This window comes from Vombatus ursinus, unplaced genomic scaffold (assembly GCF_900497805.2).
Source record: "Vombatus ursinus unplaced genomic scaffold, bare-nosed wombat genome assembly UNPS02009770.1, whole genome shotgun sequence".
NCBI lineage: Eukaryota > Metazoa > Chordata > Mammalia > Diprotodontia > Vombatidae > Vombatus > Vombatus ursinus.
Genome location: NW_020949548.1, coordinates 2934716 through 2962068, shown reverse-complemented (window position 1 = coordinate 2962068; position 27353 = coordinate 2934716). Strand labels below are relative to the sequence as shown.

The 27353-nt window shown below is 39.1% G+C and overlaps 1 protein-coding gene across 1 annotated transcript in view; it reads left to right on the top strand.

The window, feature by feature from the left end:
- The window catches only part of ANO3 (anoctamin 3), a 448483-nt gene that overhangs the window by 408936 nt on the left and 12194 nt on the right, over positions 1-27353 (top strand). The window contains exons 18-23 of the mRNA XM_027852601.1: positions 5744-5780; positions 10289-10400; positions 11438-11495; positions 19673-19770; positions 21260-21393; positions 24708-24860. Of these exons, the coding sequence (XP_027708402.1) occupies positions 5744-5780; positions 10289-10400; positions 11438-11495; positions 19673-19770; positions 21260-21393; positions 24708-24860 (592 nt within the window). The remainder of the gene's footprint in view (positions 1-5743; positions 5781-10288; positions 10401-11437; positions 11496-19672; positions 19771-21259; positions 21394-24707; positions 24861-27353) is intronic.

Here is a 27353-nt window from a genome sequence, read left to right as displayed (position 1 = left end):
CATCTTCTCTAATAGATTGCTGTATCATTCTCACTTTCTCATTCATCTTCAATCTCTCCTGTCTACTAACTGCTTTCCTATTGCCTACAAATTTGCCCATGTCCTCATCATCCTCAAAACCCTCAGTTGATCCATCCATCCCTCATAGCTATATTTCTCCTCCTTTTTGTGGCTCAGTTCCTTCAGAAGACCGCCTTCAATATTTGCCTTCACTTCCTTTCCTCTCACTCTCTACTTAAGTCTCTACAAATTGGCTTCCAACTTCATCATCCAACAAAAACCATTCTCTCCAAAGTTGTTCGTGATCAAATCTTAACTGCCAAATCTGATGACCTTTTCTCTATCCTCATCATTCTTGACCTCTCTACAATCTTTGACATTGTAGATTACATTCTTCTCCTTAATAGTGTCTTCTCTCTAGGTTTTCGGGACTCATTATCTTTCCCTCCAATCCTTTCTCGCTTCCTAACTTTCTATTACTGTGGGAGGGTACCACCATCCTTTCAGTCCACCTAAGCTGTCATCCTCAAAACTTCACTTTTGCTCATTCCCCATAGCCAATCAGTTGCCAAGATCTTTCGATTTCACCTTTGTAACACTCTTGCATATGCCCCCTTCTTTGCTCTGATTCTGCCACCACTCTGATGCTGGCTCTCATCGCCTAATACCTGTACTATTTCAATAACCTGCTGGCTGTTCCGTATGACACCAACCTCTTCCCCACTCCAATCCATCCTCCATGCTTTAATGTCAAAATGATCTTCCTCAAGTACAAGTCATCCTGTTGTTTGACTTCTCAGTAGGTGAGGGAGGGGCTGGAGAGAGAGAGAATTTGGAACTCAAAACTTTTCTAAAAATGAATGTTTAAAAAGGGGGAGTAAAAAATGTGAGCTTCCTGAGAGCACGGACTGTCTTAATTTTCTATTTGTATCTCCAGTATTTCAATCACAATGCTATGACATAGTTAGTACTTCATAAATGCCTCTTTCATTTATTTTAAAAAATGAAGTACAGGTCAGACCATATTACCCTCTCTACTCAATGAACTTTAGTGGCTCCATATCAAATCTAGGATCCAATATAAAATCCTCTTTTGGCTCTTAAAACTCTCCATAATCTGACATCTTCCTTCCCAGTCTTCTTATACATTGAGCTCTTTCTTGAATTAACTACTCCATCTTCCAGCTCTGGACATTTTCACTGGCCATTCCTCATGCCTGGAATTTTCTTTCTCTTCGTCTCTGCTCCCCTGACTTCTTTCAAGTCCCAGCCAAAATTCTACCTTTTACAGGACTTTTCCTGATCCCCCTTAATCCTAGCACTTTCTCTTTGTTGAATATTTCCACTTTATACTGTGTTTAGCTTGTTTATGCCTAGATGTTAACATGTTGTTTCCCCATTATACTGTGAACTCCTTGAAAGTTGGAGCTGTCTTTGCCTTTCTCTGTCTCTCTAGTACCTGACACATAGTAGGAACTTAATAAATGTCTCTTGACTGACTCCATTGTCTTTTACAGTAAAAGGATATAATGGGAGGAGGAGAGTGAAAGCAATGCCTCTTAAAATTGACACAATTTAGGACCGTAGCATCAAAAGTTGTAAGGAATCATCTAGGTTATATAATCCAAACACCTCATTTTACGGAGAATAAAGTCTCAGAGAAGTTAAAGGACTTACCCAAGGTCACTCAAGTGTGTAAATGTAGTGCCAAGATTTCAGCTCAGATCTTCCAACTCTGAATCCTTTGCTCTTTTGATTCAGGACTTTTTAATCTAGATGTTCTCATATGTAAATGATTAAGATTTGACACTATACCCTTTTTGAGACAAAAATCTTTAGCAAGTCACTTGAAACTGTTTTGTGCCTCAGTTTCTTCCTCTCTGAAATAAATGGTTTGGACTCAATGCCAATCTAAAATGGAGGCCAGTTCTAAGTCCTACCAGGGGTGGGAAACCTGCAGCCTTGAGGCCACATGTAGCCTTCTAGGTCCTTCAGTGCAGCCCTATTTGGATTCAGTCAAAGAGGCACACTTGAGGACCTAGAGGGCCACATGTGGCCTCGAGGCTGCAGGATACCCACCCTGTAATCTACATTGACATTTAAGATTGGTACCCACTTGAGAAAAAGAGAACTAGGTTTGCTTGATAAATATTGGGCACATGAATTAAGCTATACCATATCTCCCCCTAAATGTCTTTATGAAAAGGATAGTCATACTTGGGGTCCCCTCACATCCTGCTCTCTAAAGTGAAGAGCATTGTTAGATATCAGACAATGGCTTTCAAAATATCTTTTAAAGTTTCCTAAAAAGTGCACAATGCTCTTGTAAGACCGGTGGTGGTGGCCTTCCTGCCAGCCCTGACATGTCTCTTTGCTAATTAACTGAACATTAAAGCTCATTAATGATGTTAAAATATAGTATAAGTAGAAGCTTCTGCCCAGCCGCATCAGTCTAAGGGATACTGTCCCATTTCAAAGGAAATGAAAAACAGCCAAGTGAAATGAAATTCTTCTGTCTTTAAAGTTGTGGGATTCACTAAGTGCTTTGCTATTGTGTTGATTTAATTATAAGAATGATTGAGCCAGAGCACAAAGAATGAGCATGAGCTTAAAAGAACTCTTTTGGAGAGGTACATTAGAATGTGGAATTTTAGCTGGAAGGAACATCTCACGGCTAAAAGAAGTGATAGAATAGAATGCTAGGGCTGGAAAGACCTTGGAGCACAGAATGTCAGAACTGACACATACCTTACAATATCTAATGGCAGAGTTGGAAGAACATTGGAACAAATAATGTAGAATATTATAGCTTTGAGAGACCTTAAGACATAGAATGTCACAACTAGAAAGGACATAAAGACCTACAACATGCAAAATTCAAGCTGGAACATATCTTAGAACCTTGAATGTTAGCCCTGGTAGGCATAGGAGTGCATTGAGGGTGGCCCAGATGTGTAGATACATCATGGAATGAGCATTATTCTTGACCTTTCCTCTGAGAATAGCTCCAAGTCACATCCTGCTCATACCTAAAGTGATAGGGGCCTTAGAAATCACTTTGTGAGATATGTAATGTGTATGTAAAAGATAATAATCCTGACTTTCCTATGTACCCGTTTGTGCATGTGATGAGTGAGAGGAGCCTTGGTTGGTGGAGAAGACATACTGGCTCATTGTTTATTTGTTTGTTTACATTTGTTTACAAAGGAGCAGCTTGTAGGACCAGTAAAACCTGGGTTCAGGTCCTGTTTCTGTCACATACTGGCTTTGTGACCATGGGCAATTCACTTAATATCTCAGTCTTCTGGGCAACTCTCTAAGACAGATACTGCGAAAGAAGGCAGTGAGCATTTACTAAATATTTTCAATGTTCCGGGTACTGTGGTAAGCAACTGGGTATCAATCAAAAATACAATAAAAAAGAAAGACAGACAATTGGTAGAGGGAGGGAGTTGCCTAACCCAAAAGTTTCCTGTTGTTGTTGCGTCGTTTCAGCCATATTTGACTATTCATGACCGCATTTGGGGTTTTCTTGGCAAACATACCGGAGAGGTTTGCTGTTTCCTTCTCCAGCTCATTTTACAGATAAGGAAACCGAAGCAAACAGGGTTAGGTGACTTGCCCAGGGCCACACAGTTAGTAAGTATTCGATGTTGAATTTGAACTTGGGTCTTCCTTACTTCAGGCTTGGTGCTCTGTCTACTATATAACCTAGTTGTCCTAAAAAGTTCTCTCTATTACTAAAATTTTAGGTCTAGTCACTATCCCTTAATTTGTAGATGAAATCTCTCCCCAAACTAATAATAACAATAGCAATAATTTGTCCCCCCAAAAAACAATTTGTATTACCTGTTTTTTATATAGATGTTTCCTAAAATTTGAATGTCATTGGAATGGCAGTGATTGTCAACTTGATAGTGAAGCTATTAATTATCTGTACACTATACAGGGCAAGAAATTGGTGTCTTAAAATAACTGCCATTTGGCTAGTATTTTAAAGTTATCAAAATGCTTTATATAACCAACCTCCTTTAAGCCTCACAACAACCCTGTGATGTAGGTACCGTACACGACGTAGTAAAAATCTGAAACTGTTTTTTCACTCATGCCTGACTTGAATTTAAGAAGCAGCACCAAAGATTTTATTGAAGATTCACATGAGCAGTCATGTAGCAAAAATAAGAAATATAAAATGGAGCACTTGATTATTACTTTGACATACTTAAGATCTTAAAAGAACCATAGGAACGCCTCCAAAAAAAGTGGGTGGATTTTTATAGGGGATTTATGGGAAAATCTCAAAAATATTCTTATCAAATGGCAAGGTATCTCATCAGGCCAAAGGACTGGCCAGTGAATTAGTCTGACCTGTAAACAAGAGAGTAGTATTGTCTTTGGAAAATTACAAAACTTTCTCAATGACCCTCAGTTTCTCCCTGAAATGAAGACCATCATTTTTAGTACCGGTATTCTACAGGTGGGGTTGTATGGTTATGAGTGATAGAAAATTAGATCTCAAAAGAATTAAAAGCGAACATTACTCAGAGGATGTTGGAGAGGCACATACATGTAGGGAAATAAAAATCACATGCCCCCTGCCTTTTATGTTGAGAATATACAAAGATGAATTAAGACCTTTGACCTTGTCCTGAAAGATCTAATTGCTCAGTAGTGGTGATAAGAAATGTGCATAGATGAATGCAATTCAGTAGAATATAATAACGGGGAGAGGAAAGGAAAGAAACCAGCATGTGCCAGGCTCAGTGCTAAGAATTTTACAAATGTTACCTAAAATGTCAACAGTTCAATGGAACCTCACAGATAGAGCCAGTGTAGTAGATGAAATAGCTCTGGCCTTGGAGTCAGAGAACCCAAGTTCCAGTTCTGTCTCTGCTACTTACTATCTGTATGACCTGGGAAAGTAATTTAACTTCATTGGGCCTCAGTTTCTTCATCTGTAAAATAAGGTAAGTTCCCTTCTAGCTTTAGACCTAGGACCCAAAGATCCAAAAAATTGATTTGCCTTTCAAGGGGTCAGATGTCAACAAATCCATGTCTTCTTAGCGTATGTGGCTCTTACTTATATCTTTCCATAGCATATCATGTTGGAAGCCTTCAGTTTTGCTTTTAAAATATTATAGACTATACAATATTAAGATTAGTGAAAGGAGAGATGACTTCTAGGTATAAGACTGGAGGCAGGTTTTATAGAGGAGGGAGAATTTGGGCTGAATCTTGAAGGAGGGATAAGATGTCAACAGGTAGAAATGAGGAGGAGAAGAAAGGGCATTCTAAGCCTAGAAAACACTCTCTCTCTGAGGGTCCATTGAACTATTAATGTATGAAATAATGTTTGTAAAATGCTTATCATGGTGCCTTGTACATAGTATGCACTAGGAAACATCAAAGTGAAAAGCACCAAGGTGGGAAAATGCTTTCTTGGTTTATTTCTTTACAACTCTTCAAATTACCTATCAAAAACTATTCTGGTTTAGAAATTCAATGTTACCTCAAGTCTTCCAGGAATCACGCTGTATACATTTTGTAAAATACTGTGTCAAGAGAATAGTCTAACAATTTAAACTTCTACTCTGTAATCTTGATCACAAATGTTCAGTCCCTGTTGTTTAAAATCTGTTTTGAAGACACTTCTTTTTTCAGCTTAAAAATCTGGCTTTTCCCCCAGTGAATAGAATGCAATGCTGGTTATTACTCCATGTTAATGTTTCTCTTTTAACTGCAGGTCTATGAAAAGGTGGCTTATTTCCTCACCAATTTAGGTAAGTGCTTGGTTATTATTGCATTCACAATAAACTATTTAACAGAATGGATCGTGTAACTATAGTTTTTTTTCTATTATGAGGACATTTTGATTTGATTGCTTAGCACTGAAGAAATCCGCTTGCAGCCCCCCTTTAAGGCATGGGTCACAGATACTCAGTATCAGTTCACTTTGTTTCCATCGGCAAAGATGTTTCAGGCCTGGTTTGGGGTTTTAGTCACTCTTTCTAACTGCAAAAGGACCAAAGGAGGGATTCAGTGGGAGAGGGGAGTGAGGTGGGAGCAAACATTCATAATGGAAGCCCAGTCTAGGTCCCTAAGTGATTTCTATACCCCATGGTCTCTTTAGAATCATCGTGACCTATGAAGGTTCTCTCCTCCTGGTGCTGTTACTACCTTGATCATTTTAGGCCTCAGTTTCTTCATCTGTAATAGATTTCCCCATTGCTGAAATAAGCACATGGCGCTGCAAACAGGAGGTGCTTAAGTGTTGTTGCATGTTATCTATTGAAAGAGGTGAGGGATAGAATTTGATGACCACTGTAGTTCAAGGACCCATGACCTAGACATGATTAACATAGTATTAACAGCCACGGATATCTTACAGCCTCTTGGGATCCTTACTGTACTTTGAGGTGGTGGGAATAGATGAGAGGCAAGGAGAAAGAAAACAGACCTCAAAGTCAATGAGGCAGGTTCAAAGGCCCCCTCTGACGCCTGTACCAACAGGTTATATGATATTGGGCAGTCACATACTTCCTAGTTAGTAAGTTACAAAACCAGAGCATATGAGCTTTGAAGAAGGGGAAGGGGGGAAAGAAGGCAGTACATATTAGCGCTTTACAAATATTCCATTCTCACAACAACTCTGCGAGGTCGGAGAGAGCTGTTGGCTCAGTGGATGGGGCGTTGGGCCTGGGGTCAGAAAGACCCAAGTTTAGTCTGGCCTCAGACACTTGCTAACTGTGTGACCCTGGGCAAGTTACTTAACCTTTGTTTATCTCAATTTCACCAACTATAAAATGGGGATAATAAAAGCTTCTACCTGGGATAGTTGTTGTGAGGCTCAGATGTGACATCTGTGAAAAACAAATGCAGTTGAGCACAGTGCCTGCTCCGTAGTAGGGACAATATAAATGCTTATTCCTTTTCCTTGTTCCCCTCTCCAATACTGATAAGCTACAGTTCTACAACTTGGAGTCTTAAAGAATCTATCAGAGGGCTTATCTCACAGGGTTATGGGAAGGATGAAATGAGATAAAATTTATAAATATTTGCTTAAGAAAAAAATAACCAGCATAGTACCTGGCACATAGTAGGCACCACATAAATGCTTGTTTATATGCCAGAGGTGAAATTAGCTTAGGCTTGGAATGATCAGATTGTGAGTTTGTCAAAAATATGAAACTCTTTAAGTAGAGGTTACAATTCCCTACCTTCAGCCCTTGAGGAGGAAAAAAATAGCCCTCCCAGATTTCATGATTCTATGGGATTCACGCCCCAGAGTGAAGCTTGTACTAGATGAATTCAAAGAACCCATCCACCCAGAATCATCCAAGAATAAATAAAGCTCCTGCAATAACCACTGTTCCACCCACTCTGGGCTAATTAACAATTTGATCATTCCAGGCCTATGCTAATTTCACTTCTGGCTTAGTTTCGCCTTCATTAAATAACGCTCAGTTTGGGGATTTGGGTGGGTTGAGAGAACTGTCTAGTTTTTTTGGTCCAAACACTTTTTTTTTTTCTTTGTGGAAACCATAAAGGGGAAAGGAAACAGAGCCTTGATTCACTTTTCTGGAGATCTTTTCTTTAGAGTATGAAGAAAAGATTTTTGCTCTCTGGCATAAGGGGCAGAGTTTTTGTGGGTCATTCATTTATCCCACATAATGGATTGTAGAAATTCTTTTGCCTCTGATGAAGCTGAGCTCTTCCTAACAAGTCAGAGTGATTTAGTAACTATAGCTATTCAGTCAGAGAGGACAAAGTAACCTCACTATAAATGCTTCTTGATTGATTGATTGAAGGTGACGGACCCAGCTTATTCCTTCTTTAAAGAGCACTTTTCTACTAATCCCACAATGGAAACAAGAGCCTGACCTGGGTCTGGATGTCCTGATAGTAATGCCTGACATGGATCAATCATATTTTGAGGAGACTTACAGTATGAAAGAAGAAATCTTCTGGCCAAGAACATAGCTGTTTTGCCTTTCCCAATCCATGGGCATATCCTCTGACCTCATGGATTATGAAAGTCCCAGTTCCCAGTGAAATTGGCAAATTCTCCTTCCATAAACCTCAGCTGTCTGGCAACCAATACCAGTGATGCCCTCAACTATTCCTTTCTATTACTTATTTTAAATAACTATTATATGGTGTTGTGTTTTATTAAAAAAAAAATGAGGTAAGAATTCCAGCCATTTACAAGTGGGACGAGTCAGAAAACAAAGGTAATCATCAGCCAGCCCTTAAAATCATGGAATCATAGGTGTAGAGCTGAAATATCATTAGATAGTTTCTACCTCCCTCAAATAAAAACAGAGAAAAGAAACGGCTTACTTATCCAAGGTCACAGGAAGAGTTAGTGACCCAGACACCAGTAAAATTCAAGACTTCTAATTCCCAGTATGATACTATTTCTTCTTTAAATTTTCTTTTAAATAGTTTACTGATGTTTGTATATGTAATATACATTTTTACAAATACATATATATATTATACACAATATGCATACACAAGTATGTATATTATAGGTGTGTATGTACACATGCATGTATATACAAATATGTATAATGGGTGAAAATATGTGTGTATGCATTGCTTATGCATGTATACATAGCTGTATATGCATATATATTATATATAAGCATCATTAATATATTTATAAATAAAATATATACTTGTGCATATATGTATGTATGTGAACTCAGGTCATCCTTACTCCATGCCCGGCATTTTATGCACCGCATCACCTAGCTGCCCCCATTTGTTACTATAGTCACTTATAAATGTTGACTATTAAAAATGGGTATGTGATGGCTTCTTTTAAATAATCATCTTTATTAACTAACTGTTAAACTTCCTTGATAATTCTGAAATGCTCTAAATGTTAGTGCCCTGGGACAGTCTTGGCTGTCCTACCCTTGTTATTAAGCTCCCTTTTACTTCTGATATCCAATTTCACAAATATTTATTAAGCTGCTACCACGAGCACAATGCAGAGCAAAAAAGATAATTCAAAGTTTAGGTCAAAAACAGAGCCTGGCCTGAAGGGGCTTACAGTCTCCTGATAATTAACTTTCTCTATTTCTGTGATTGGCTACTCTTGATCCCACCGTAGCACTGATATGTGGAGCATGGGGAAAAGGGGGATTGAAACTTTCCAAAATTAGAGACCTTGATTTTCCTGTTTGACTGAAGTTTTGAAAAAGATAGAAATAATAGAATGGGAGCCTGTGCTCCTGTAAAGGGTGATAGGTAAATATTTAACAATAAAATCATTTCCTGGGGTCATTAATGCCAGAATTCTTTCCACAAAGAGCCAGCAAACTGAGGGCTTCCATTTAAGTGTTGTTCCCTTAAAGAAAATAGAGTGAAGAGGTTTTCTGTTCTTCCCTCTAGTTTCTGAAAATTCTCTTGGCTTTTTTCTGAAGGATCTTTTTTTTTTAATGGTCTACTGAAAACTGCTGAAGCTATTGAGGGAAAAGGAACATTGAGGCCTTCAAATGTTATCTTCAAATATGTGAAAGATTATCACAAGGAATAGCATTAGATGTATTCTGCTGGGCAGTTGGAGCAGTAGATGGAAATGACCAGAGTTTGGAAGGAAGCACAAACAAACAGGGCAGCTTTGAAAATAACATGTTGAATTTATTCTATACATATATTTGCATGTTTTAAAAACAGAAAAAAATATGTAGTAGAGATTTATGGTTTCATAGATTTTCTGATCTTTGCATATAGAAATGAAATTTTTATGTTTATTAGGTAAGATGTAAATCAGTATGGACTGGATAGAGAGCCAGTCTTGGAGACAAGATGATCTGAGTTCAAGTTGTCCTTTTGACACACATTGGCTTTATATCAACAGACAAGTCTTTGAAACTCAGTGAACTTTCTATTTGTCTAAGTTACCAAGGAGGTGGTAATCATCATCAGTGGAAGAAGTTTCCATACCATGAGTTCCCCAAATTGATAAAATCACACGTACAGACCAAATAAGTAAAAAGCGACAAAAATGAGGAAGATGTAGATAACAATTAAAATGACCCAACAGTACAAGAAAATGTTTTCGGGGATCATCACCTGCCACCGGGTATTCAGGTGGAGGCCATATGAATACCCATTAGGAATGCCATCAAAGAGAGTTATGCTTCACTTGAGGGTTTGACTAAATGGCCTTGAAGGCCTCTTCTAATTCTGAGATTCGGTGATAATGATGAGAATTCTAACACCTGCCATGTGTCTCGATCAGAACATGTAACCCACCCTCTGCTGTTCCTTTTAGAACAGCCTAGAACAGAATTGGAATGGGAGAACAGCTATGCCCTAAAGATGTTCCTCTTTCAGTTCGTCAACTTAAACAGCTCCATCTTCTACATTGCATTTTTCCTGGGCAGGTAAGTCGCTCACACACACGCAGTGATTCTGGCCAAAGCAAAAGTCTCTTTCCTCCCTCCATTCCCCCCGCCAAAGAAAAGGCCCTTTTCTTCTTTCTTATAGAATGGCCCATTTGTGTTAGGAGCCAACGCAGTGCTTGGGATTGAGAGTCGCACAGTCTTAAAGATGAATGTTCTTTTTCCAGCCTTGTATTTCTCTTTGTGTCCATCCTTGAAAGCGGGGATCACACCATTCATTGTACATATAGAGCAAATGCCTAGTGCATCACCTGGCACACATAGTGAAATATCTCCAACTGGAAGCCTATCTTCTCGTTTTTATTACTGTTGTTATTGTTGCTGCTGATAAGCACACAGCACTCAGTAAGGGAGGGATCTGGGAACTGTACAGTTTGGTCATTTTCTTTGCCACCTGTGGGCCACTGCTTTGGTTATGGTTGGGCTCAGGGGCACCATCCAAACATCTGCATGAAGACCAGGGAGAGCAGTCATCCAAATGTGCCATCTGTGCAGCACAACACACACGGATTGGGGGAGAACATCTGGAAGATAGCTCCCATAGGAATAAAACATCTGTTAATTTTCCATCCTTTCTCTTTTGTTTTATTTTAAGCAAGTTATTTGCTTAAAATAATTATTTTAATATTTCTATATTAGTAAATATAATTCATATATTTAATATATTTTAATAATTCTGAGGTGTAAATTAACTCTAGTGATACAAATGAAATATGAAACCACCTCTGCCTTCAAGTAGTTTTCATTCTACTGTGATCAATGCCTTAGTCTTACTCTGTTAGAATGTCAGTTCCTTGAGAATAGGGATTGTTCCTTCTCTGTTTCATATTCCCAGTGCCTTCAGAGTCAAATGAATGTTTGTTGATTGACTGATATAAACAAAACCAAAATAAAACATTTGGGGAGTAGTTTTTGTCAATAAACCTTTTTTTAAAAAATAATCTTCATTTCTACTCTTTTGAGGTAGCCTCTTTGATTCCCAACGAATTTTAATGAATTGGAAATTTTCTTTTTTATAGGTTTTCGGGACGTCCAGGAAAATACAATAAACTTTTTGACCGATGGAGATTGGAAGAAGTGAGTATCTGAGGGTGATGTATTTAGCTGACATGAGAAAAGAGAACTACAGGATTATAAATGAAGGAGTAGCTTGGGGCATAGAAAGAAGTACTGAACTTGGTGTTCAAGATATCTGGGTTTGAATCCCAGCTCTGATGGTTCCTAGCTGGTGGCTATACGTAACTGAGTTAATCTCTCTTACCTTCACTTTGCTCCATAATAAAACTGATGATGATGTTTATGCTAATTACCTTACAAGGGCATTGAGAGAAAAGCCCTCATATCTCACCTCTGCCACTTGTGCCTGAATGACTGTGGGCAAGATATTGAATCTCCATGAGCCTCAGTTTCCTCATTTGTAAAATAAGAGTTGGAGTAGTTGACTTCTGAGGTCCTTTTTATCTCCAAATATTTGATCCTATGATCCTAAGTCTTAAAAAGCTCCATGTAAATGTGAGTTTTGATTATAAATGTGTGCTAACAGCTAGACTTTCTGGTATTTGTTCATCAAAGCATCCCTTGGAGAAAAATAGAGACCAGGAGGTAAAGTGCCCATCACCAATAGATCTCTGGCCTTCAGCAGTCATAGGTTTAGAACTGGAAGGAACCTTGAAGTGCATCAAAACTGGCCCTCTCATTACAGAGATGAGGAAGCTGAGTGTCCTGTCTCCTAGAAGTAGAAGGATTTGCTCCAAAGCAGGCAGATATTAAGAATCAGGGTCAGGATATGAATGTAAGGCCCGTAACTCCAAATTCCATGCTTTTTCCTCTGTACCACACTCTCTCTAATATCAGAATCAAAAACAATTGAGAAACTTCAGGCGTTCTTCCCATGAATTGGCAAATATAAAGATAAGGTGACCTCAGAGAAGGTCCTTGTCATTCGTGGAACAGCTTCCACACTCTGGAGCTCCTGAGGGGGAGCCGCATTTCTAATGCAATTCCATGAACCTACTGAAAATAAATAGCTATTTTTACTGGTAGGCACTAATACGGTACAACAGGTTTTTCTAGATCTTTTAAACTGATAGAATTAACCTCACCCTAATGCAAATGCACTGTTGCATATCTCCAGAACTAAAGATAAAAACAGTTACCTGGAGCCACTCCGATTTCATGCAGGTGTTCCAGAGTCCTCCAGAAAGTGACCAGAATCCTCAGGGAGAGCCTGCCAGAACCGGTCTTCCCAGTTCTTCAGAGATGATTCTGATATTGTGAACCAACCCCTAGCACGCTTCGTTGTGGTTTTGCTGAATGACCCCCAAACAACATCATAGTTTCAAACGTGAGGGAGGGGACCTAAGAGGCCATCTAATCTAACCCCTTCATACTATAGAAAAGAAAACTAAGGTCTGGATTACTGAAATGACTTATCCCAAACCACACAACTAGAAAGTGGCTCACTTGGAATTAGAACCTAGACCTTCTGACTACAAACGTTTTATTGTTAGTGCCATGGATATGCCAAGAAAACCCATGCCCATGACTACTGAAAGATTAGCCCTCTAGCACCCACCCAGTTTATAATTGAAGGGCATTCCCTAGCCCATGATCTCTCTCTCATCAGGAGTTAGTAGGGGGCCAGGTTGGGAACTGAGCTGATTAAGGACAGATAGATGCCTGCCTATGAACTTCATCTGGCTTAGGGGTTCATTCTGCTAATACCTTGAAAATTACAGCAACGTGCTCACTTTTAAGATAGAATGATATGCGGATAGAGCACCGGCCCTGGATTCAGGAGGAACTGAGTTCAAATCTGGCCTCCGACACATAACACTTACTAGCTGTGTAACCCTGGGCAAGTCACTTAACGCCATTGCCTAGCCAAAAGAAAAAAAAGTATAGAAGAATGTATAAAGGCCTTCTTAAAACTATTATAAAATCACACAGAGTTATTCAAAAATAATGGGCACTCACAAAGAAGCGCATTAGAGGTTTTTGTTTCATAATAAAATAAATATGATGGGAAACATGACATGTTGGACAAAGGACCAGGTTCAGGGTTAGGAAACCCTGCATTCAAGTCCTCTGATACATACGGTCTGTGTGAGCCCTGGTCATGGGAAGCTCTCTGAGAAGCTAAGGTGCAAAAGAGTTACTGATCTGCATTGATAGAAGGCTCTCCCTCCAGGGGGAAATGAAATCATAACTCCATTTCAATCTAATGAGACAATTGTGTGTTGGATCATTGGGTCTAAAGGGGAAAGAATTAAGCCCTGAGGATGATGCTCTAGGAGACATGGTCATTGTATTATTGTTAATTGTTCATTCATTTCATTCATGTCCAACTCTTCATGACCTCATTTGAGGTTTTCTTGGCAAAGATACTGGAGTGGTGTGCCATTTCCTTCTCCAGCTCATTTTACAGATGAGGAAACTGAGACAAACAAGGTTAAGAAACTCGCCAGGGTTACACAGCTAGTAAGTGTCTGAGGCCAGATTTGAACTCAGGAAGATGAGTCTTCCTAACTCCAGACTTGGGGCTCTGTGCACTATGGCGCCACCTAGCTGCCCTGTTGTTATTAGTTTTGCTCATCAGTTTTACTTTGTTACAGGATACCTCTGCAGTCTGGAGAACACTGTAAATGTTTGCAATATAAAACCAAAACACATCAATAAAGTTGAAAGTGTTTTAAAAAAAAAACTCTAGGAGAAATGCTTTAAAAGCCAGTTTTTACACTGGCAGTTAAGAGTTGGGTTTTAATTATTTTATGCCTTAAAGTGCTAGTTATCTTGAACAATTTAGGTTTTTTATGTTTCTTTTTTAATATCTTTTGAATTAACTGCCTATTCAAGTTTTTATTCAGTTATTTGAATGTCCTGTAGACCCAGACTAGGCCATGATGATAATGATAATGCTGGTGGTAATTAACATTTATATAGTGTTTTAAAGTTTCCCGTACAGTGTCTCATTTGATTCTAATAATGCCCTTGTCAAGTAAGTGCCAGAGCAGTGATCTGCAAACGTTTTTGATTACGTGCTTCATTAGTAGAGGTAATATATATGTGTGTGTGTATGTATATACACATACACATAACCTTTTTTGTTCCAATGAGCAATATGGTTAAATGGGCTTCATTATTTTCGAAAAAGCTTCATGAATGCCCTGGGCCCTTTTCGTTGTTTAATTGTTTTCAGTCACATCCAACTATTCATGACCCCATTTGGGGTCTTCTTGGCAAAGACGCTGGAGTGGCAAATGAGGAAGTTGAGGCAAACAGGGTTAAGGGACTTGCCCAGGATTGCACAGCTAGTAAGTGCCTGAGGTCAGATTTAAGGTCTCCTTTACTCCAGACCTGGAATTCTATCTACTGAACCACCTAGCTGCCTCTCCTGGTACCTGGCGAAGACTTATAGAGAATAATTATTTGTTAGCAATTAATCATTCGATTATTTTTACCAATGGGGCTAGCCAAACAAAATTTTTTTTCTTAGTTTTTTTTTTTTAAATTGAAAGAACACAGTATGAAAATAAGTCGTAACATGTAGTGAGTATAATAGCTGTTTAGCAGGAGTCAACTTTCTCTTTGGGAAGATACTCAACAAACATACAGAAACAGTGAATTGTCTCTGATGTCAATGCAGCAGGAAGTATTTTTTAAAATATACGTCCCTTCTTCTTTGTGTGCTCCTGCTTAATGGATGGTAAAATATCTTCGGGTTTTTTTATTCATGTTTGGGTTTTTTTAGTTGTGTCTTTGTATGAGTGTGAGGAATAGCAGGAAAGCAAATTTGACTTGACCAGAAAGTGCACGAAGGGGGGCATCAAGTAAAATAAGTTTGAAAAAGTAGGTTGAGGTCAGATTGTGAAAGCTTTCCAGTGACAGGGGTGCTTATCTTGGATACTAGAGGTAATAGGGAATCATGGGATTTATTCAGGAAAGGGTGACAGGTCAGACGTGTTCTTCAGGAAAATTACTTTAGCAGGTTGTGAATGATGGAGAAATTTGAGGCAGGAAAACCAGGCAAAAAGTGATGTGGGTCTGAACCATAGTGGTGTCTATATGAGTGGAGAGAAGGCGGGAGAGATATGAAATATACTGTAGAGTTTTGTTTTGTTTTTTTAAATATAAAAAAACTGCTTGGGTGGATGACGTGAGTGAAAACAAGGAGTCTAGAGTGACAGGTTGTAAACCTGGGTGACTAGAAGGACCTTGACAGAAATAGCAAGATTTGGAAGAGTCATGAGCTTAGAGGGAAAGATAATGTTATGTAATAGGTGATGTAGTTCATAAGCCATTCATAGCTGTTCATCCTGAGTGGTTTCTTCTGTCCCACCAAAATTGTAAAAGAGGGCAGGAAAGGCTCTTATTCATGGGCATCAGAGCTCAGAGTACGTCCTCTGAGGGGACCCTGCCACTATCATTGGATGATCTGGTGTTCAGAAGGGTGGTTATCTTGGGGGAGTGGATGAATTTTCCTACACAGCTGCTTCATGGGTACCCAGGTGATGAATGCCTTGAGGGGCCACTCTCAGTGAAGATGGGGGTAGATTGGATCCTGGCCAAACAGAGTAATAATGAATGAAATGCATGTGCACTTGTATTGGAAACAAAGCCATGACTGACTATCGCAGGAGGCTGTGGCCCCCACTTTTGAGACCATTGCACAGGTATTATTATTATTATTATTATCCCCATTTTACAGATGAGGAAATTGAGGTTAAAGGAAGCTAAGGGACTTTCCCAGGATCACACAAGTAAAGTCCAAAGTGAGATTTGAACCTCTTTCTCTCTGATTCCAAACCCATCACTTTACTATGCCTTAATGGTGGCAATTCATGATGAAAAAGGAGACTCTTTCTAAATTTCTCATGATGCCATTAGAAGTTCTACAAACATTACTGCCACGTAGCTCTCCTTCAAACAGCCTGTTTAGTAGTCATGCAGTTATTATTTTTGTCATCATCATTAATAATAATGATAGGAAGCATTTCTATAACACTTAAGGCTTGCAAAATGCTTAAATATTATATTACTTTACCTCCACAACGCCCCTGGGAGGTAGGAACTGTTATTATCCTCATTTTAAGGATGAGGAAACTGAGACAGAGAGAGGTCGAGAATCTTGCGGTCAGCAAATGTCTGAGGCTGGATTTGAACTTAGACCCTTCTGACTTCAGATCCAGCTTTCTATTATTCATTGTGCCACGAAGTGAATGACCAGGACCCATTAGATAGAACTATGGCACAGACTGGCTTGCACTCCTCCCTCATCCCTTTTCTTCTCCATGCTTGTTTTGTATTCTTCACCTTTCTCTTACCTGCCTCCAGATTCCTGAGCCCTTCAATGTAAAGTTTCCAGTCAAAGCCCATGCAAGTCTGCCATTTCTGGACAACAGTTCATGGTACAGCTATCCCCTGATCTGCGTCCCTCCCCACCTCCAAAAAATGTATCCATCTTGAGTCCAATCCTCTTAACATTGTTCTCAATCTTATAAATCAACCCACATTTGTCACTTTGTGGTAGAAAGAAGACCCAACTGACAGCAAATTGGGCCACTCGTTCGGAGAAAGGCAAGGTGGAGGGAAAATTAATGGATTTGGAGTCAGAACAAGTAGGTTCAAATCTGGGTCCTGCCACTTACTAGCCAAGGAGATTGGCCATTCTACAGCCCAGTGTCCTCATCTGCAAAATTCTCTCTAGCTCCAAGGGTTGCACAAGAGGAGTGACCAATGGAGGCAGGTCTTCTTCCCCTGTGTGGCTTTGAGGATCCATGTGACATCCAGATGAGAGAATTAGGCTCTTTGTGTCCCAATTATTCCCTCCTCTTAGAGTCCTAAGACTTGGCAAAGTAGATGAAGGAGTAGATCAAAGCCGAAGAAAAGAACAAAGAAACCATCATCATTTCATTTCTTAGAACATTGGTTCTCATGGAAATGGTCTCAGGACCATTTCTGGAGCTGGGGAGAGGGAAGGACACATGAACCACAGCTCAGATTCACATTTTCATAATGCCCCCAAGCTCAAATCCAGTGCACTGTTCATTATAATTCACATTTCTAAGATGTATTTGTTTCCAAAGCCCCTTCCCTACAAAAGTTTTACAAATAGAGGGAGAGAGTAGTTTAGAGGATAGGATGTTGAACTGGGAATCAGGAAGACCTGCTTTCCAATTCCATCTTACATACTTATTTGGGGGTAGCTAGGTGGCACAGAGGATAGAGCACTGGGCTTAAAATCAGGAAGACTCATCTTCATGAGTTCAAATCCAGCCTCAGACACTTTCTAGCTGTGTCACCCTGGGCAAATCACTTAACCCTGTTTGCCTCAGTTCCCTCATCTGTAAAAATGTGCTGGAGAAGGAAATAATAAGCCACTCTAGTATCTTTGCCAAGAAAACCCCAAATGGTGTCATAAAGAGTGGGACAGGACTGAATAACTGGACGTGAAAAACACTCCCATGACCCTCTACAGCTAACATATTTCTGTCCAGGCTGGGAGGGTGCCTTCATCTCTACCCACTATTCCCTTTCAGCTCCTTTCTTGATTTTGTCTTTTCCCCATTCGAATGTAAGTTACTTGAAGGCAAGAAATGTCTTTCTGCTTTTATTTGTATTCCTAGCATTTAGCACAGTGCCTGGTACATAGAAAGTGCTTAATAGTGTCTACTTGATTCTGATTCAGTTTCCTCATCTGTAAAATAAAGGGGTTGGAGCTAACAGTCTCCAAGGCCCCCTCCACCTTTAAATCTAAAATCCTATAAGGGTTATTGCTTCTTTTTTTGTGGATGAGTATACCAAGGCACCCAGAGGGCACAGGCTCTGATCCATGGTCTTAAGTCTTGCCTGATGTCATGGCACAAAGTACATCTAAAAAGCAAGAACCTGAACCCAAATTTAATGACGCCAAGTCATGTAACCTTTCCTCTGCATTATGCTCTCTCTCCATTGAAGACCAACCAGTGGGTTCACTTTCTTGTCCCTACCAATATTTTTTTTTTCCATCACAATTCTTCCTTAATTTGGAATTTATAACCTGTGAAGTATATTATGGAGAGATCGGACTGATTTTAAGTGGTTCTACAGGACAGAATTAGAGAAGCTACAGAAAGCTCTATTTATTTCAACATGAAGAGGTACTCTTTAGCAATTATAATACCCCAAAAAAGAAAAGTGTTTTTTATAGATCTAGGATAGTTGGAAAATTCACTTGGAAGTCAAAGGCCTGGGTTTGAGTTCTGAGATAAATTATAAAATCATTGCTTTAGAACTGAGAGAGTCCTTAGATAGTTTTACTCCAACCCCTTCACCTTGTAGAATTCCTCAGTTTCCTCATCTGTTAAAAGAGGGGCTAAGAGTATTTTCAGTACATTCTTAAATTGCCTCATGAAGTCATTTTGAGGCTCAAATAAGGTAATGTTTGCAAAGTGTTTTTGGAAACAGTGAAGACTTGTAGAAATTCAAGGTAAGTTCTCCATCACTGAAAGTCATAGAACCTCAGCATTGGAATGGCCTTCAGGAATTATCTCTTTCTACTCAGACTTAAACAGGGATTCACTAGTCTATAACATCCCTGAAAAGGGGTCAGTCAGCCTCTGTTTAAAGGCCTCTAGCAAAAGGAACCTACTCCTTTTTAAGCCAACCCCTTCCTTGTTTAGATAGCTGTAATTTCTAGGAAACTTTTTCTTGTTTATATTGAGTCATCGTTGTCATATCTGACTCTCCATGACCCCATTTGAGCTTTTCTTGGCAAAGATACTGGAGTGGTTTGCCATTTCCTTCTCTAGCTCATTTTACAGCTGAGGAAACTGAGGCAAACAGAGTAAAGTGACTTGTCCAGGGTCATAGAGCTAGTAAGTGTCTGAGGTCCTGCTCTATCCACTGTGCCACCTACCTGCCCCACAAGACCCAAGTCAGCTTCTCTGTTTTTATCTCCATGGCAGAGTAGGAAAGGTCTTCTTACAAAGGCAGCCATCATGCTCCCTCTTAAGTCTTCCTCCAGAGTTCCAGTAGCCATTCGACGACCATCTGTCAAGTTTTCTGTAGGTGGAATCCTTCACGTAATTTAGGCTGACCCAGAAAGGTCCCATTTGGCTCTTCAAATGTGTAGTTGCTTGATTTAATCTCCTTCAGCCCTTCAGGGAATATCGCCCAGAAGTTCTGAATCTCTGTCCCATCTGCCCAGAAGGAATGTTGCCCCCAGATCCGAGGAGCAGCTTTCCCACTCAGGCATGTTTACTGTTCTTTTTCAGTGTCATCCCAGTGGCTGTCTCATTGACCTTTGCCTGCAGATGAGTGTCATTATGGTTCTAAAGCAGACGTGGAACAACTTCATGGAATTGGGATACCCGTAAGCACGTTTGCTTCTCTTCTTGAAGCAATGCCTTATGTTCTGGAATGGGGAAGTCACCTCTCGCTGAAGTCAACCACTTTTAGGGAAGAGAGCCTTGCAGTCTTCAATGAACCCAATGGATCTGACCTTACAGGGACTTCACAGGGAAAAAAAAAATGAATAGCTATTTCATCTTTAAAAGAAAACAATGAGAATCAGACCTGGAGATGCGTTTGGTTACCATTTGTTTTCACAACAGGAAGATCGATGAGGAAATGTGGTTTTCCGTGGAATTCTGTTTCTATCCATTCCCTTACATTTTCATTGCTTCTGGGTGCTGACATGCAGATGTTTTAATGAACCAGATCATGTACCATCCACTAAAATAAATTCTCTTTCAGCATGTAGTATATATAATGCAATGTGCTATAGAAGCTTTAGGGACCAACTGAGCAAAGTTACATGTAGACCAGGTTTTGGGGGAGTAGTTGAACTGAGGAATACCAGATCCTCTTAGTTCTTGACATAAAAAGCTCAGGTAGGCCCATCAAATGATATTTGGATTCCTTTCCCTTATTTCTCAAGCTGCTATGTTGTTAATGTGATGCAGTAAAGAAATAGCACATTCTCCGGAGTCAAAGGACCTGGGTTTGAATTCCACTCTGATACTTAGTTTGACCTTGGGCAGGTCACCTAATATTCTTGTGCTTCAGTTTCCTTATTAGTAAAATGAGAGGGTTGGACTAACCTCTGAGGCTTCTTCCAGCTCTATATCAGAGAATTTATGAATCCAGTCCCATTCAAAAACCATTTATTAAGTGCCTTAGGCAAGGGGGATACACATTCAAATTCGTAGAATGAAAGAGTCCCTATTCTCTTTTTTTTTTTTAAGGCAATTGGGGTTGAGTGACTTGCCCAGGGTCACACAGCTAGTAAGTGTCAAGTGTTTGGTCTGAGGCCAGATTTGAACTCAGGTCCTCCTGACTTCAGGGCCGGTGCTCTATCCACTGTGCCACCTAGCTGCCCCAAGAGTCTCTATTCTCAAAGAACTTCTTTTTTTTAGCAGGGGGCAGGGTGGAGGGCAGAGTTGAGATACAACATGTTAACATGTAACTATACCATATGTCAGCATCTTGGAAAAGGCATTAGGGGTCCTCTTTATTGGAAATTCACTCTAAAACAGGCCACAGGGTGCCACATATTCAGTTCGTCATAGAAATATTTTTGTCTAAATGGCATGAAGATCAATATGAGGACCCAGAGGGTGGGTGGGGGGCTCAGTTCAGGAAGAGAAGGCAGGGCCCCAGGGGAACACAGAGGACCATAATCAGAATTGGGTGGCATGGTGACATCCGAGGTAACCACCAGGGCTGGGATCTAGAACACCGGGCCTGACTTCCATCATGAGCATGAACATTCCCAGAATCACATCTGCCTAGGACACTATTCCCATTGCTAAACAATCACTTAGGCACGATTTCTAAAGCCCCATGGTCTTCTCTTATAGATTGTTCCATAACTGGTGGACCCAACATAAAATTAAAAGGAATGAGCAGGTGATGAAGTTACCACAGTGGGAAAAAGATTGGAATCTACAGCCCATGAATCTCCATGGATTGATAGATGAATACTTGGAAATGGGTAAGGATGTATGCTTAAGCTGTCAAGATGTAAGACTTTCTGCATTAGATTAGGAGCAGGCTATGGGACTATCTGGGAAGTATGTTATGTACTGATAGCAGATTCGATACTTATTGTGAACACTAATTCTGTTAAGTCACGAAAGAATCAGGCACATCAAACAACATTTGCTTGTTCATTTGAGGTATTCTGAAATTCTGGTCCTTTTAGTTTTTGCAACCTGAGATTACAGGGAGAGACAACTTGGGACAGTAGATAGTGAGCAAAACTTGAAGCCAGGAAGATCTCAGTTCAAGGCCCACTCTTGGCACGTTTGACCTTGAACCGAAGCTCTCTGTTGTGCTCTGTACGACTTGGTCAGAGACTGAGAGAAGATGCCGGCATGGACTGGTAGAAGGAGTCTCCCCTACTGCTGAAATGACAAGCCCTGCCTCTACGTTCTAGTCTATCCTTAGGATTGATTTTGGTTTTGTTTTGGCTGCTTGCATGCTACTGTTATTTCATGTGGAGTATAATGGAAATAATAACCGATTTAAAACTAGAGGGCCCGGTCCCAAAATCCAACCCGGCCATGTGCTGGTTGAGTGAGCTTGGCCAAGTCATTTCAAGCCTTTGCAGCTTAGTTTTCTGTCCATAAAATGAGGGGATTGGACTAGATAAAATCTATGGTTTCCAGCTCTAAATTTATGATCTTATGATCTCTAAGGCCGACTGCTTAGAGATCTCATTGTCCACTAAAACTCCCCATCTTTTGTGTAGTCAAAGCTGTCCCCGATCCCTGCTCATCCAACTGTTTGTCTGCATTTTTTTTAATCTTAGGGTGATAATCTTGTTTCAATCTTTTAATCAGTGTAATTCTGTAGTTATAGGCAATTCACTTAACCTCTGTTGATCCCATTCGCTCTTTGGTGAATTCAAAGAGTTGAACCAGACCATTGTTGTTCAGTCATTTTTCAATCATGTCCTACTGTTCATGACCCCATTTGGGGTTTTCTTGGCAGAGATACTGGAGTGGTTTGCTATGTCCTCCTCCAGCTCATTTTATAAATGAGGAAACTGAAGCAAACAGGGTCAAGTGACGTGCCCAGGGTCACACAGCTAGTAAGTGTCTGAGACTGAATTTGAACTCATGAAGATGAGTCTTCCTGACTCCAGGCCCAACATTCTAGCCACTATAACATTTAGCCGCCTCCAGAATCAGACTAGTGATTAATAATCTTTTTTTAGTATAAGGATTCTTTTTATTTTTTTTTATTTTTTTAAATGAATTTATTTTTAGTTTTCAACAATCACTTCCATAAGCGTTTGAGTTTTAAATTTTCTCTCCCTCCCTTCCCACCTTCCTTCCCAAGATGGCGTGCAATCTGATACACCCTCTACATATGCATTCCTATTAAACATATTTTCACATTAGTTATGTTGTGAAAAAGAGTTAGAACCAATAGGAGGAACCACAAGAAAGAAGAAACAAAACAAAACAGAAGAAAAAAAAGAGCAAATAGTATGCTTCAGTCTGCATTTAAACTCCATAGTTATTTCTCTGGATGTGGACAGCATTTTCCATCATGAGATTTTTAGAGATGTCTTAGATCCTTGCATTACTGAGAAAAGCTAAGTCTATCAAAGTTAGTCATTGCACAACGTGGCTGTTACTATGTACAACATTCTCCTGGTTCTGCTCACTTCACTCTCCATCAGTCCATACAAGTCTTTCCAGGTTTTTCTGAAGTCAGCCTGCTCATCATTTCTTATATCACAACAGTATTTCATTACATTCATACACCATAACTTGTTCAGCCATTCCCCAATTGATGGGCATCCCCTCAATTTCCAATCCTTTGCCACCACAGAAAGAGCTGCTACAAATAATTTTGTACATGTGAGTCCTTTTCTCATTTTTATGATCTCTTTGGTATACAACCCTAAAGTGCTATTGCTGGGTTAAAGGCCATGCACATTTTTATAGCCCTTTGGCCATACTTAAGGATTCCTTTTAAAAAATATTTTTAAAGCAAACCCTCTACGACATAGTTGCATTATTAATATATGTTGGTTAATATTAACATAATAATTATTTTTAAAAACTATTGAGAATTTAGTAACATATAAATTAATTAGTATTTATTAATCACATCCATGTTTATCATGTTATGTGTTAATTATAGTATAGTATATAATATATTACTCACATCTATCACATTTATTAATCACATTTATGAACATTTGAAAAATAGTATTATATACATATATACATGTGCCTACACAAAGAAATACATTTGATTATACAAGAAGCAGACTAAAAGAGTAAACAGAGGAGTCAGGAAGGCTTGGTTTAAAATTCTTTCCTCTGTCATATACTACTTTTGTGACCACGGACACCTCCTAAACTATGCTCTACATTATAGATGAGTGTCAAAAAAATGAATGAATAAAAAGCACTTATTAAGTGCTTACTATGTACAAAGCACTCTGCTAAGCCCTGAGGATTCAAATAGAAAAGAAGAATAGTCTCTACACTCAAGGAGCTCACTTTTTGATGGGAGAAACAACACATATACTCTGCATAGATAAAGGGAATTTTCACATTTAGAATTCTTTCCATTAATGAAATGATAGATAAATAGGTAGATAGATACATACACACATATACATTCATACATATATATTCATATACATATATACATACAAATATGTATATGTATATGTATATGTGTGTATGTGTATGTGTGTGTATATATATATATATATATAAAATATGTATGTTAACCAAAAGTCCTGATTCCATGAGACGTGTAGAAACTGGATGTATTCCAAGATAAATGAATATGCATGTGAACTCTTTATACCAAGTACAAAGGCATCTTCAATATGGGTATAACACATATATGTAAGTAGACATGGCTATATGCATAAATATGTGAATATATACATATGTATATATGCTTAGTAGATAACGTTGTGTATATCCATACATAGACATAAATGAATATTCACTTGCATTGTTTTGTGTGTACATAGACATATATACTCATATGTGCATACATATACTTGTATAGTTTAAAAATAGTTCTGAGCCATGCTGCAGTTAATAGTCAAAATGATAAAACCAGGTGCATTTAAGGATTCATGGACCCCTTATAATAAGCGTACAGCCTCTGAAAGGTCTGTAGCCCACAAATTGGGAATCATGCTATGAGATTGTTTCTAAGGTCTTCCAGCTTGAGAAATTTGTTTGACTTACTCCATCTGTTTTCTCAGCCACCCCAGATCTGATGTCATCTTCTTCTTCTTCTTCTTTTTTTTTTTTGGTACAGTTTTACAGTTTGGCTTCGTCACCATCTTTGTGGCAGCTTTCCCTCTGGCCCCACTCCTGGCCCTGATGAACAACATCATTGAAATCCGACTGGATGCCTACAAATTTGTCACTCAATGGAGAAGACCTTTACCTGCAAGGGCAACCAATATAGGTGAGTGTGTGTAATTAGAAACTGCTCTGTTGATGAACCAAATCTTCAGTCGCATCTCAATATATCACTGGGTGTGCTTCATTGACTTGTGCCCCCAAGCATGGAAACAAAGGTCAGAATTATTGGTAAACAGCCAATGGATTCTCCCAACTGTCTGAGTTGAAATTGTCCATTTGGAGAATCTGCTATCTAGCTCTTGTCTCTCCCAGCCCTTGACCTAATGTATCAAAAAGTGAAAAATTCAATCCACTGTCCAGTCAAACTGTTGCCCATGGACATATTCCAAAGAGAGTTAAACCTGTAAATAACTGAAGGTATCAAGTTCTAATAATAATAATAATGATACGTAAAGACATATAAATACTTTAGGAAGAAGTAGACATTTCTTCAAAGAGTAATAGTCATGACTGAATAGCATTTATACATTATTGGATATGTTGAGTGTTGCTGAAAATATTTTGCCTCTGCCTGGAGCCTGTTTTAACAACTAAGATCCAAGAGTGGAATTAAAAGCCTCCCATGGCCAACAGCCTTGTCAACTCAACCAACAATATATTGAGAGCGGAACAAATGGCAGAATTGATGTTTATAGAAAAGAAAGGGTTTTTTACAGGAATTCAGACCTTGGTCATCACCAGAAATTTAAAAGGGTTATGCTTAAGGAATCTGAATTTATTAATTAATGTAATTAATGAAAGGAAATGTTGGAAACTGCCCTACGCATCATTGTAGGCTGGGAAAATCAAGCACCTACTAAAATATCAAAGAAGATATAAACTGGTGACTAGAATTACACATCACAGGCTTGGTTGCTTCCACAAACTAACAGACAAAAAAACCTTATACTACATATATAAACCCAAAATTATCCTTAAGAATTGAAGAAATAGACTATAATGGAATTACAGTATTATCACAGAGAATAGTTACCCACAATTGACCCACATGTGACACTGATCCACAAAAAATTAACAACTTTTTTTTTTTAAGTAGGCTGGGCAAGTCACTGATATGCCACCATGCCAAATGTTCGCAATCTTCAAACCATATGAAATATGCAAAACTTTCAAAACATTAAGACCTAGCTGAAGAAACCGAAGTCAGATGGGAACAGAATGAGGTCACCATAATCATCTAGTCTCCTATAGGGGTAGGCTCAGATATGTCTTTAAAGAGACTGCAGAAGATGAACTTGCTTCCCAATGGAGGGGTTATGTTCTGTTAGAATAACTAGTTGTTTTATACACGTGTGTAGTAGTCCACAGAGCGTTAAACATACAAGAATAATCACAACATAATGACTTGTTCAGGGATCATTTGTGTATGAATTATATCAAAAAAAGATGAGAAAATAAAATAATAATAATAGCAGCAGCAGCTCACATTTCTATAGAACTTTTAAAAAGTTTAGAAATGTCTTTCCTTGTAACAACCCTATGAGATTGGTACTGAAAGCATTCTGATCCTTGCTTATTCCATGAATTAGAGTTCATGTCCTGGCTGTATTAATGCTGTCTGTGTGACCTTGGGCAAATCACTTACAATCACTAGGCTTCATTTACATCCACTATAACATGAGTAGATTGGGTGATCCTATTTTCTTGAGACAAAGATACCCTGGTGTGTTGGGAGAGTAGGCCTACATGAGCTACGACATTGAGGAAGAGCATAATAGCTATGTTCAAATATCAGAAGCGGTATTAACTATAAGTGATAGCTAAGTGGCACATTGGAGAGAGCACCCAGCCCAGAGGCAGAAAGAACTGAGTTCAAACCTGGCCTCAGACACTGACTCTGGGCAACTCACTTAACCCTTTTGATCTCAGTTTTCTCATCTGTAAAATGGGCTGGAGAAGGAAATGGCAAACTGCTGCAGTATCTTTGCCAAGAAAACCCCAGATGAGGTCACAGGAGAGTCAGACACAACTGAAATGACTGAACAACAACAACAAATTAACTACAAAAGAGATTTTATATAGATATAGATACATAGATATTAGATATATTCGTATAGCTCTTAAAGGGCAAAAGTCAAATCAGGAGATGCACAATACAGGGATTCAGGATACCTTTGTCCCCTATCCTCAGTGCTCTCCACCCCTTTCAGCTTCCTTTTATATGTTGTCTTTTTCCATTAGATTGTAAGCCTCTTAAGGGCAGGGCTTATCTTTTTATTTTTATTTATGTTCTCTACACTTAGCACAGTTGCAGGCAATATAGTAAGCACTTGATAAATGCTCATTTACTACTTTATGGATAAGGAAACTGAGGCTTTGAGAGATAAATGAATTTGTTTAAAGTTAGCTTGTCAGATAGCTTGTAAGTTTTGGAACTGGAATGGAAATTCAGGTCTCTTGACTCTCCAGTCACTGTCTCTGTGTATCTCTCTTTGTCTCCCTGTGTCTAAGTCAGTCTCTCTCTGTATCTCTTTCTGTCTGTCTGTCTCTGTCTCTCTCTGTCATACTCACACACACACACACACACACACACACA